The sequence below is a fragment of the Corvus brachyrhynchos genome, unplaced genomic scaffold, assembly GCF_000691975.1.
Source record: "Corvus brachyrhynchos isolate BGI_N302 unplaced genomic scaffold, ASM69197v1 scaffold18, whole genome shotgun sequence".
NCBI lineage: Eukaryota > Metazoa > Chordata > Aves > Passeriformes > Corvidae > Corvus > Corvus brachyrhynchos.
In genome coordinates, this window is record NW_008246064.1 from 19,803 (window position 1) to 32,284 (window position 12,482).

General features: G+C 54.2%; 1 protein-coding gene across 2 annotated transcripts in view; it reads right to left on the reverse strand.

Moving 5' to 3' along the window:
* Positions 1–12,482, reverse strand: part of KLHL18 (kelch like family member 18) — a 27,742-nt gene that overhangs the window by 7,130 nt on the left and 8,130 nt on the right. For both annotated transcript variants that reach the window (XM_017746791.1, XM_017746790.1), the window contains exons 3-4: positions 1,920–2,050; positions 1,602–1,742 (exon numbers count right to left, since the gene is read on the reverse strand). In XM_017746791.1, coding sequence (XP_017602280.1) covers positions 1,602–1,742; positions 1,920–2,050 — 272 coding nt within the window. The remainder of the gene's footprint in view (positions 1–1,601; positions 1,743–1,919; positions 2,051–12,482) is intronic.

Genomic DNA, 12,482 nt, shown 5'->3' on the forward strand with positions numbered 1-12,482 from the left:
CCCCTGTGTCCTCCCCTTCCCCAGGGGAACATTCCCAGCTGTCCCAGCCTGGCTCCAGAGCAGAGGGGCTCCAGCCCTGGAGCAGCTCTGGGGCATCCTCTGGACTCTCTCCAGCAGCTCCAGGTCCGGGAGCTGTTGGGTGGGGAACTGTCACATGAGGGTGACTCTGAGGGCTCACACAGGGCTTGGTTACAACACAGCTGCCTAAAAATATCCCAATTCTCAATTCCACTTCAGAAGAAGAGCTCAGTGTCCATGTCCCAGCTCCCAGGGTGGCCAGAATCCACGAATTTTTAGTTATTAACCAAACTGGCAGCTGTGCACTCAAATCCAGGACTTCACTTAGGACACCTGGCTGCCCCTGGTGGATTTGGGAGGATTTTGGTAGCCAATCCCTGTACTTGGTGGGTGTGTTTGACATCATACCACTGAGCACCCTGAGCAGCTGCAGAGAAGCCAGGCTGGGAAAACTGAACACGTCAGGCTCCCTGGCACGGGCTGAGAATCCATGTGGTACGTGGACAAGGAGTATCCCAGCTTTCCATTTCCAGACCCTGCTGCTGGAACAGCCTCGCAGCCAAACACCAGCGAGGAAATTGAAAAACCTGGGACCAATTTAAGGCTCTGCCACAGTTTCCTGTCCAGCTCCTGGGCTGAGGCGCGGTGTTCCTCCCCTTTAGCACACACAGCAGCAGGAAGGGCAACTGTGGATACAAAAATGCTGCTAGCGAGGATTTTCTTGCTGTTTTCTAAGTCCATGAGAGACTTTTCTCTCTCACAGAGATAGTGGCAGAGTTCTGTAAACAACCAAGCCACCTGCAACCTTGAAAAGTCTTGTTTATGGCACAGTAGGAAAATATTTTGACAATGGATGTTTTAGGATTTTGGCCAATCACCCCCAAGGGGAGGCTGATCCTTTGTCCAATTAGACTATGAAGAGAAAAGTCTATAAAAGAGTTTGTAAAATAATTAAATCAATCAATCTTGCTGCACAATTTCTGCCTGCTGGATCTTCTCTCCTTCTCCCTACGGCTGTGGGACATGGTGATACACCCTAGGGCATTTTATTGGGCAGTTCCTGCCAGGATGGGTTCTCAAAAAGGGAGATGGTCCCTCAGTTTTGCTCTGGGTGTTAATTCCCATGGCTGGCCAAGGGCTTTTATTGTGTCCCAGTGAAGGAGTGGTAAGTTATTCTGAAGGGAATGAGAATGGTAGGATAAGGGGGAACGGCTTCCCACTGCCAGAGGGCAGGGATGGATGGGGTATTGTGAATTGGGAATTGCTGGCTGGGGGGGGGGGGAGGGGGCGGGCTGGAATTGCTGCCCCTGGATCCCTGGCAGTGCCCAAGGCCAGGCTGGACATTGGGGCTTGGAGCAGCCTGGGACAGTGGATTGGGATGGGCTTTAATGTCCCTCCCAACTCATTTTGTGATTCCATAACTCCACAGATGCCAAGTTTTGGGATGCACACTCCTCCTCCTCCTGCTAGAAGGACACATCCTGCTCCTCCCAAGCCGGACACAGGTGCCTGACCCTCGCTGCTGCTGGGGAGCAGCTGGAATGCCCCTGGAATCCCCCCAGGATCCCCCCAGGCGCATTCACCTCTCCCTGAGGAAGGTACAACAGGCGTCCTTGATGTTCTGCAGCTGAAGGAAGCTCGCCCCCATGAGCAGGGACTGCACATTCTGCTGGTCTATGGCCAGGTGACCGTTGTAGGCGAAGTTGATCAGAGCCTCCAGAGCACTAAAAACAGGGAGAAAGGGCAGAAACCCCACTGAATTCCAGCTGGGATAGGCCTGTGCCAGCAGCAGAACGCTCTGTGGGATCGTTCCCGCGGAGAGCAGCCTCTGAACCGCGCACACACCGCGCCAAGGCCCGCAGAGGCCTCGTGCTCCCTCGGGCTCTCCCTAGGGATGTCACCTGGGATCCATGCCCTGCATGACGATCTCCTCCTGCTTGCACTCCATCATGTCGTTGGTGAACATGGCGTGGAAGTACGGGATGGAGGCTGCCAGCACGATCCGGTGCGCGCTGAATTTATGGTCCCCGACCTAAAGGAGGGGCAAAAGGGAAGGAGAAGGGATCAGCACCACCCACGGCTCCAGGTGATTCCCTGCAGCACAGCTCCACCAGCATCCAAGGATTCAAGTCAGGTCTTTGCTCTGATTCCTCCTCTCAGAGCTTTTTTCCCTAATTTCCATGTCAACCTGGCTCATCCCAGTCCATGCCCACCCCAGCTTGTGCAGAACTGCCCTTTTTTCCTCTCTTAAGCCAAAATTTCCCGTTGGAGCTTTGTTTTATGGCCAAAGCAGCTGGCACAGCAGGGCCCTTCGCTCCAGGTTATCCAAGGAGTCCTTCTCTTCTCCTCTGCAAAACCCTCCCCCCACTTTCATCTCCAGACATGCTGTTTGGATTCAGGACTTCCATGATTCCCAACAGTGCCTCCCCTCTCCCTCCAGGCCTGCAGTGCTCAGAGCCAGCAAACACAAACTTGCAGAGGGTTTAGAAAGCAAAATTCCTGCCAGATGGAAAAAAAGGAGGAACTTTTGAAGAGCCTTGTCTCTGTCCTGGGCCTGAATCCCTGTCCATGCTGTCCTCTGTGCTTGGATAATGCTGCACAAATCCTGCTCTCCTGGATTTTGCAGCATTCCTAATTCCCAGAGCAAAATCAGGAAGCGAAATGGTCGTGACTATGACACCCTTCACATACATATTTATTTGCATGTGACTTTACAGGGATGAAGGTCTGTATGGATCCCTTCTCCTGACCCAAAACCACCTGGAAAACATCCCGGAGGCTCCAAGACTCGAGGTATCAGCAAAATCTTTGCCAGCCTCCTCCTGTGCACACAGCAGCATGGGGAATCTCTGGGAAAAGGAATCGGGACTGCAGGCCCAGGCTCTGTGAGGGGATGGAGCTCGAGGCCACATCCCTGGCCCTGGAGAGGGAGGAATGTTGGCTGAGCAGGTTCCCACCCCGACCTCACACAGAGAGCACAAACTCCAGCCTGGCCAGAGCTTTGAACAGCTTTAAAAATACAAAAAACACAGCAAATTTCACGAGGAAAGGCCAAACAGGGAAGTGATTCCAGAACCTGAGAGCCCACAGACCCTTCCCAGACCCCTGGGATTTTCATTCCCTCCCTCCCTGCCAGGTGAGCACACCTGGACTCTCGGTGGGTCTGAGGTGCTGCTCAGGACAGGGGAATCCCTGAGGACACTCAGCTGCTGGAGCTCTTGCTTTGGGAATTCCCAGTGGGAATGGCTGACACACGAGCAGCCACAGCCTGGTTGACCACGGTGACAAATTTGCTGCTTGGCCCATCCACATTCCAGCCCGGAGGCTCAGGAACACCCGACCTGCTCGGCAACACCTCAGCAACTCGGGCAGTTCCCAGTCCATCCCTTCCCCATGGGTGAAGCCATCCCATCATCAGCTGCTCCTGGCCCAACCCACTGATTTCCCAGCAATGAATCCCATTATTGACACACCTTCATGCTGCTGCAAAACCCCTTCCTGAGTGCCTCAAACATCCCAAAACATAGAAAAACTCCATTTTTGCTTTTGCTGTTTCTGAAAGGTGAAAGAACAAGGCCTCCTCTTATCTCTAAAATTCCATAAGGAATTCACTCCAACTGCAACAATCCATTTGGTTTGTTTGGATGAGTGCTCCCGTTCAGGCTGAGTGTGCAAGAAAAGCAACATTTTACTTGACTTTCATTTCCCCCCAAGCCCAAGTTGCCAAAAATCACAACTCCCCAAATCTCATTTCAGCTCTTTAATAAATAAAGAGTGGTGCTAAAATTGAACAGGCACCTCTTAAAGTGAAACACCTGCTTCAAATGCATACAGCGACCTTCTATTTATAACCAAAATTATCTTTATAACTAAAGATAACAGGAATTTCAACACCAAGGTTATACTTACTCAAAACCTGAGCCTGTAGTGTGACCCAAGGAGGAGAAAAAGGCCCTTATTTCACAAAATAACTGTAAATTACAGAGCCCAGGTGGCAGCTCTGGGCCCCTTGTGACAAGAGTGACATTGAGGGGCTGGAGCATGTCCAGGGAAGGGAACTGGAAAACTCCTGAGGGAGCTGGGAAAGGGGCTGAGCCTGGAGCAAAGGAGGCTCAGGGGGGACCTTGTGGCTCTGCACAAGTCCCTGACAGGAGGGGGCAGCCGGGGGGGTCGGGCTCTGCTCGCAGGGAACAGGGACAGGAGGAGAGGGAACGGCCTCAGGCTGGGCCAGGGGAGGCTCAGGGTGGATATTGGGAACATTCCTCCTGGAAAGGGGGGTCAGGCATTGAAGGGACAGCCCAGGGCACTGGTGGCTCCCCATCCCTGGAGGGATTTACCAGCCCTGTGGATGTGGCACCTGGGGACGTGGGGCAGGCGTGGCCTCGGCAGTGCTGGGGGATGGTTGGACTCCATGATCCAAGAGGCCTTTTCCAACCGAAACCATTCCATGATTCCATACCCTCAGCTCCAGTACAAGAGATTCCAGCCCTGTCCAAGGGCTGAGAGGTCCCGCCAAGCTCCAGTTCCAGGGATGCATCTCGGTGACCTCACCCCTGAGGAGCTGCCACCAAACAGCCTCATTATCTCCAACAGCCCTGGTCCTTGCAAGGGCAAACATCCCCAGGCATCCTGCAAGATTCCTGCCGGGATAATGACAGCTGGGATGAAATCACCACCGGGATGGAATCCCTTGGGTCTGGGCAGTGCTGCCCTTCCAGGTGGTCCTGGATTGGGAATGGTCCCTGTGAGCAGCGAGATCCACGGAGCTGCACCAGCAAAGAGCCCGGGAAGTATTTCCTGGTGCTGGACAAGACACAACCTGTGATTCCTCATGTCTGAAACTTGGAATGGCAGAGAACCCTCGGGGAGACGGAGAAATTGGGATGTCTGCTCTCAAACGATCATCGTGTTCATTCCATCAGCACTCGATGGCGAGTCCCCAAGGACTGCAGTTCTTGCTGCAGGCAAAGGACAAGTTTTTCTCCTGGGATATGGAAAAGCTTTCCAAGGATGGGCCCGCAGCACGTGTCCATTCAGCTCATCCTCGTGTCTTCTTTCCCAAAGTGCTCCCCACCTGCAGAGCCAAAGGCTCTCCCTTTCCATGACTGCACTAAGGCGCCTTCCTGATGGAGTCACTCTGGAGTCACCTAAGGAGAGAGCGGCAAAGAGCTCGTCCTCTTCCTGATACCATTCCAGCATGTTCTGTTTTACACTTTATCACTTCAGGTCCTTTGCTTTGAAGGTGAAAGATTCAGTTTTGCAGAAAAAAGGAACTTTGCAAGCATCCCTCCTGACCCTGGGAATCCCAGAATTCCCTTCTGACGTGTCTCTGAGCGGGTAACAAAGGAATCTGCTCCCGGACACCCCCACAGCCACAAACATGAACAGATTCCAGGGCACAGGGAGCCTTTCTCCGGAGGAAAATGCTGTAGGTGGGGGAAAGGCATTCCTTGTGTTCCTGACGTCACTACCCCGCCGAGCTGAGAACTCGCTGAGTTTTGAAGGTGTCAAAAAAAACCCCAAATCCATCTTTTCTGAGGGCACGGTGGCACTGAGGGCACGGAGAGGCCAGAGCAGAAGCAGAGCTGGTGTCCAATCCATTGCAGCCCTGTTTTGCCAGGAAAAGGTAATAATGGGATGCACCTGGATCAGGACAATGCCAAGCACAAATCCAGGCTGGACAATGAGAGGAGCACTGCAGGGAAGGATTTGGTGGATGAGGAGCTCCACATTCCCTGGCCAGAACTCGCCGTGCCCTGGGGGCTGATCCCCCAGTGTGGGCAGCAGGAAAGAGGGAATTCTGAATGGCTTCCCACTGCCAGAGGGCAGGGCTGGATGGGAGATTGGGAAGGAATTTCCTGCTGGGAGGGTGGGGAGGGGCTGGGCTGGAATTCCCAGAGCAGCTGGGGCTGCCCCTGGATCCCTGGCAGTGCCCAAGGCCAGGCTGGACACTGGGGCTGGGAGCAGCCTGGGATGGTGAGAGGTGTCCCTGACCATGGCAGGGGGTGGGATGGGATTCAAGGTCCCTTCCAACCCAAACCATTCCAGCATTCCATGAGAATGGTGACCAATTCCTCTGAAGCAGAGGAACATCCCCTTGGATGTACAACAAAGCCACATCCCCAGGGAATTCCCTGCCAGCTCAGAGGAGCCCAACTGCTTTGCTGAATTCCTGTCCCTCCACTTCCCACGGGGACAGGGAGCATCCCAAGGGGATCAGCTCCAGCCCTGCCCTCCTTAAGGCTCCTGAAGGGACAGCAAAAAGACATTTTATGTTGTCCTAGAACTAAAAATCCTCGTGTTTTGTGTAAGGGAAGAGCTGAGGGCAGCCGAGAGCTCGGGGGAATCACCTCCAGTGAGAATCCCAAATAACTCCTGTCTGTTGTGTGACAAGGTTGGAATCACATCCTCATCCTGCAGCTCTCCTGTCATGGATCAGCTGCTTTTCCAGTCTCCCAGCTCCTCCAGTAAAACAGATATTCCCTCTCCTTCTGTCTGGGGGTGACTTTATGATGTTGATGCCATATTGCTGCCCTATGCCCAGCAATTAATTTTGTGCCTTTAAACTGAGCCTGAGAGGGGGGAGAGGAAAAAAAACCCAGCAAAACTTTCAAAGCAGTTTGCAGTTTGTTTTCAAGGACACAGACACAGACTGCTCTGCGTTCGAGAGAGAGGAGCGGGATGAAGCCCTGCCTGCTCTCCAGCTTTCGGCTTTCTTTTCCTCCGGAGGGAGACAGAGAGTTGAACCTTTGTTTTCCTGGGACTTTTGTTTCTTTCCCTTTTCTCTCTGCTGGACGGTTTCAACATCAGAATGCATCAGGAGGAATTTCCACCGAGGCCTTGGCCCTGGAGGGGGGCCCAGCGCCCCATCCAGCTCCATGGAGGGGGAGAGAGAGATCTACGGGAGGACTCTGAACTTTTCCCAGGTTTCTCTCAGCAGAGCGAGAGGTTTCATTATTTGGCATCATTATCCTTTTCCTGTGTGTGTGTTAAATAAATAGTTTTTATCTCTTTCACTTTCCTTCGAGGAAAAGTTATTTTTTCCCGAACCTGGTGGGGGAGGGGTGGTTGTAATCTGCCTTCTCTCAGAGGATATATTTCCAAATTTGGCCAAACCGGCACACCTTCCAAGGCTGTTTTCCTGGAGGATCTCCCAAACATGCTCCAACACCTGCAGCACAGCCAGGCACTGAGTTCTCAAGGATCCTGCTGGAATCGGGCAGGCAGCCCGAGCTGTCTGGAATTCCACTTGTCCAGAGGCTCCTCCACCTCTGCATCAGCTCTCAGGGGTGCAACTGCTCCAGTTTGGAGGGTCTGGAGTTCACAGTCTGCTCTGGAAAATCTGGGATCAGGATGGGAGAGAAGCCAGCAGGACTGTGACCTGTCAGTGCCATTGGGATTGAACACGGAGCAAACACTGTACCCTCTCCACAGCTGGGAATTATTTCAGCTTGCCAGACCTGGATCATATTTTAGGAGACTTTTCTAATTCGTCTTGGAGTCAGTCATGGAAAAATGGCATTGGAGCCGTTCAGATCCCGAGGAGGAGCAGCTGCAGCAGCAAGAGGAGCTCACGTCAACTCTGAGGATTTGGGAAGGCACAAACCTTCCCTCTCCCGACAGCTTGGCCAAGGATTTCTGGAGGTGCCAGCCTGGCACTTGGATCATTCTCCTCCAGCTCCAGTGGGAGCCAGCAGGAGCTCTGGAGAGATTTACTCCCTCTAAATTTGTAATGAAGAAATAGGATGGATATGTTTTCCCTGTTTTACAGAGTGGTGCATTCCTCAGCTTGCAGCAGCCTCCGATGTGTCCCCGGAGAGCGCTCGGACCTTGGCCTGGAGCACAGGCAGCACATCCCAGAAAACAAAGCTGCCCGGGCAGCTTTCATCCTGGAAGGATGAAACAATTCCAAAAACAATGCTCAGGAAGGACACAAGCACTGAGGAGCCTCTTTTGTGCTGGTAAGAAGCAGCTCAGGATCTGCAGCTCAGGGAATAACAGCCCCAAATGCCAGCACCTGTCAGCGAGCCGGAATTCTCGGGGCTTTTGCAGGGTTTAGTTGTGAGCTTTAAAGGGAGAAAGACTGGAAACCCACCAAAAATCAGGGGGAAGGGTTCTGAGAGGGGGATTCTGCCCCTCTGCCCCTTGGCTTGTCCGTATCTGGAGTTCAAAGCCTCAGTCCCCCCCAAATTAAAGGAAAAAAAGGCTCAGAAGCTTCATTTCTGCTCTCTCCATGATTATTCCAGGCTTGGTGTTTCCCTGCCCTTGTCAGAACCTCTGTCAGCTTTTCCATCATCACCAACACTGGATGAGGAGGAAAACACAGCTTCACCCTCCACAGCGTGGCTGGGCTCAGGTTAAATTGGGGAAAAGGCTTGGGTTGGTTATTTTATAACCAGACTCGGCCACACCGGCGCCCAGCCCGGTGATTCGCAGAGAAGAAAGCAGAAGTTTGGCCTTGCTAAGCAAAAATCCTACTTTTTTCCAAAGGAAAATTTGGAAATTTCCTTTGGAATTCCAAGGAATTTCCAAAGGAAAAAAGACTAACCACAGGCTGAGGTGTGTCTCCTCCCTCCCCTCCTCCCTCCAGTCCATCCATGTGTGTTCCTAGCAAATGAATCTTTAATTAAACATTTCGGAGAGCCTCCAAAGGGAGCTGAGATGGAACATCAGGAGCAGCCCTGACCTGCAGCTGTTAAAGAGACAGGGAGAGAAAAGGCTTTTCCCGATCCATAGGCTCCATCCGTGCAGGAAAGGAGCTTCAGGCTCTCCAGGACACATCCTGAGCTGCTGGAAAGAGGTGCAGCTCCCAGGAAACCTCATTTTCACATGGACAACCATGAGCAGCAGCGACAGATTTCCCCGAGCCCAGCTGGGATGATCAGAGATCCAAAGGGAGCCAGGCAAATCCGCACTTCTGGCTTTGAATCCATCCAGCCCGGCTGCTGAGGCAGTGCTGATTCCCGCAGGAAGGAGGTTTCTGGGAAAGGAGAACCCATCCTGCCCCTCCTGGCTCCTGAGGGAATGCTTGCCTCCCTTTCTGAGGGGAATAATTAAAACAAACAAACCGGAGTAGTGACAATTCCTTAATAATTCCAGGGCTGTTTGTGCAGCAAACAGGGCTGAGGGCTGGGAGAATCCCAGTGATCCCAGCTGAGAGTGGGAATGGGACCACTGCTGCTCCTGCTTCATCCATGAGCTGGAGCACTGGGCACATCCAGATCCAACTTCTGGGACAAAGGGGTGTGTGGAAGCCTTTTGTTTTAGAGATGGGGCTCACAAAAAGGAGCAGGAGTGGAAAAAAGGGGAATAAATTCACTGCGGTGGTGTGAGAGCATCAGGATCCACCTCGGGGCTCCTTCAGGATGGGCTTGGAATGTTTCTCAGAGCTTTTATCAGAGAATCCTGGAATGGTCTGGGTTGGAAGGGATCTTAGGGATCATCTCATTCCAACTCCATTCCATGGGCAGGGACATCTCCCACTGTCCCAGGCTGCTCCAGCCTGGCCTTGGGCACTGCCAGGGATCCAGGGGCAGCCCCAGCTGCTCTGGCAATTCCAGCCCAGCCCCTCCCCACCCTCCCAGCCAGCAATTCCCAATTCCCAATCTCCCATCCAGCCCTGCCCTCTGGCACTGGGAAGCCATTCCCTGTGTCCTGTCCCTCCAGGCCTTGTCCCCAGTCCCTCTGCAGCTCTCCTGGAGCCCCTTTAGGCCCTGCAAGGGGCTCGGAGCTCTCCCTGTGTCCTTCCCTTCTCCAGGGGAACATTCCCAGCTCTCCCAGCCTGGCTCCAGAGCAGAGGGGCTCCAGCCCTGGGAGCAGCTCCGTGATCTTTACTTTCCTCCCTTAATTTTGGGTAAGAATCATTCAAACTCTGTCCCTGCTGGAAACCCACCCTGGATTTACAGAACATGTTCCCGAGCCAGGTCACGGCAGAGACATTTTGTGCTGGCTGAGTTTGGGATTCCTGAGCGATCCAAAGCCACCCCCAACTTCGAGCTAAGAAAAACCCCTGCTTAAAGCACCAGCAGCTGGAGCAGCCAGCCTGCTCTGGGAATGGGAGGGAAGCCTTGGCTGCCCTGATTCCATCACCACGGAGCACTGGGAAAAGGGATGTCCAGGGCCAGAAGCAGCACAAGGTGGGAGATTTTCACAGGATGACCCGAGACAACAAGAGGAATCAAACGAATGAAATGCTTGGAATTCCAAGCTGTGGGTGTAGGAGGGAAAGCTGGAATGTTTGAAACAACATGGACGGAGGACTGACAGAGACAGAGGACTGACAACGTGTCAGGCACTGCTGGCATCTCTCTTTGGGATTTTGGGGAAGGAATTCTTCCCTGTGAGGGTGGGGAGGCCCTGGGATGGATTTCCCAGAGCAGCTGTGGCTGCCCCTGGATCCCTGGCAGTGCCCAAGGCCAGGCTGGACATTGGGGCTGGGAGCAGCCTGGGACAGTGGGAGGTGTCCCTGCCCATGGCAGGAGTGGCACTGGATGATCCTCGAGGTTCCTTCCATCCCAAACCATTCTGTGGTGTTTGTGAGCTTTCCTAGCACCTTTTAAACCTCTGTAGGGACAAAGAGGATTTAAACAGCTCTTTGCCACAGAAAATCCACAGAAATGGATCATTATTCAAAGGAATTTTAGAAACAATGGTGAGGAATTTATCCAAGATAAGACTGGGATCATAGACCTCCTCCTATTGACTCCCAGAAACAAGGGACTGCCAGGACCTGGTACTCTTCTCCTGCCACACCAATACCCAGTTTAATCCTAAAACCACGGCGCTCTCCATCCCAAACTGGCTTTGCCACGGAATTCCCTCAGGCTGATACCTTGGGTTTGAACTTTTATATTTTTCAAATCCTGTACTGCCTGGTGTGTAACTCTGGAGTTTCACGTGGCCCTTTAGCCGCTGTTCCCCCACACTGGTCAGACATAACAAACCCTCTCTGCGTCTGCACTTCAAGGACACCTTGCTGTCCCCAAGCCCCAAAATACCTAAACCAAAAACCTTTGAGAGGAGGAGCAAACTCGGGGTAATGACATCATTGACCAAAGTTATAATTGCAGAATTAACCCTGAAATACAAATGGGTCAAACTTATAAAAGTGTGAAGAACCCGTGAGCCAGGGTCCATCTTGGGTGGAGGCTTTGGGCTGCCTGGGGGCACCTTGGAAGGCCCTTCCAATAAATACCTGCTTTTATTCTCCTCTTCCTGCCTGGCCTCTGTTTTCAGCCACTTCGAGGCACCCAGGCTCCAGCCCAGACGGTCACAAACATCACCCTACAGCAGGAGCAAGCGCTTCCAAGGAGGATCACAACCCTCAGCCCCTCTTCCCGGGGGGAACAGCCGCTCCACAGGGATGAAGCCGTCCCCGTATCCATGGAATGCTCCCTGTCCCACATCCCGTCTCCCTGACGGGCACAGCCCTCTCCGGCTGCTTCCCCTGGAAGGTTTCAGGGTGAGTAGGCTGGGAACACCTTCCCGTTTAATTAAACTGCAGAGTTAATTCTGCAATGACTCAGAGCTGCGTGTGGCTCCCACCCCACCAGCTCCTCCGAGTCTGGAATCCTGAGGGATTCCAGCAGCTCCTGCCTGGCACAGGGCACTCTCCGAGCCCTCCCAGCCATTCCCTGCAGAGCCAGGGACACAGTCCTGAGGGTTTACCACACTCACGGATGTTAAAAAGTGGACATTCCCATAAGGGAATGGTTTCCTAGAGAAAGGAGTCTTCTCCCGTGGGTTGGAGCAGAGCTTGGTCCATAAACCTGGACCCACAGGCCCTCGCAGACCCCCTGGCACCCCACTAAGGGGGTCTGGGGGAGTCTCGGCGCTGTCCCTCTGCTCTGCCAAAGCCATGGGAAGGGGGGACCTCAGCTCCCGCTCCTCCTTCCCTCTGGAAAAGAGACTGGGCTGTCCCTCAGCCCCCTCCCTCAGGGGCCTGGGGCTTCCTCAAGTCCCCCCTCCACAAGCTGAGGTCCCTCAGCCCCCCCAGGAATGGGGGGGTCCCCCCTGCTCCTCTTCGGGGCTCGATCTCCCTCGGCTCCCCTTTCTGAGGCTGGGGACCCTCATCTTCCCCCAAGGGCTGCGGGGGTCCCCCAGCCCCCCTCAGGGACCAGGGGGTCGCGCAGCTCCCTCCTAAGGGGACTGGGGGAAGTCCCCTCAGCGTCCTCCCTCAGCCCCCACCCCAGAGACCGTCACCTCCTCAGGGGTCGAGGTCCCCCCTCAGTGTCCCTTCAAGGACCGGGGTCCCCGCTCAGGAGCCGGGGGTCCCTCACTCCCCGCCCGGGGCTGAGGTCTCTCAGCCGCCTCTCAGCCCCCTGAGGGGTCGGCGTCCCTCATCCCCCATCAGGGACTGGGGTGCCCCTCACTCCTCCTGAGGGGTCGAGGTCTCTCAGGTCCCCCTCAGACCCTTCAGGGCTCGGGTGGTCCCTACGCCCCCCCCCGCCCCCCGGGGCCCGGCC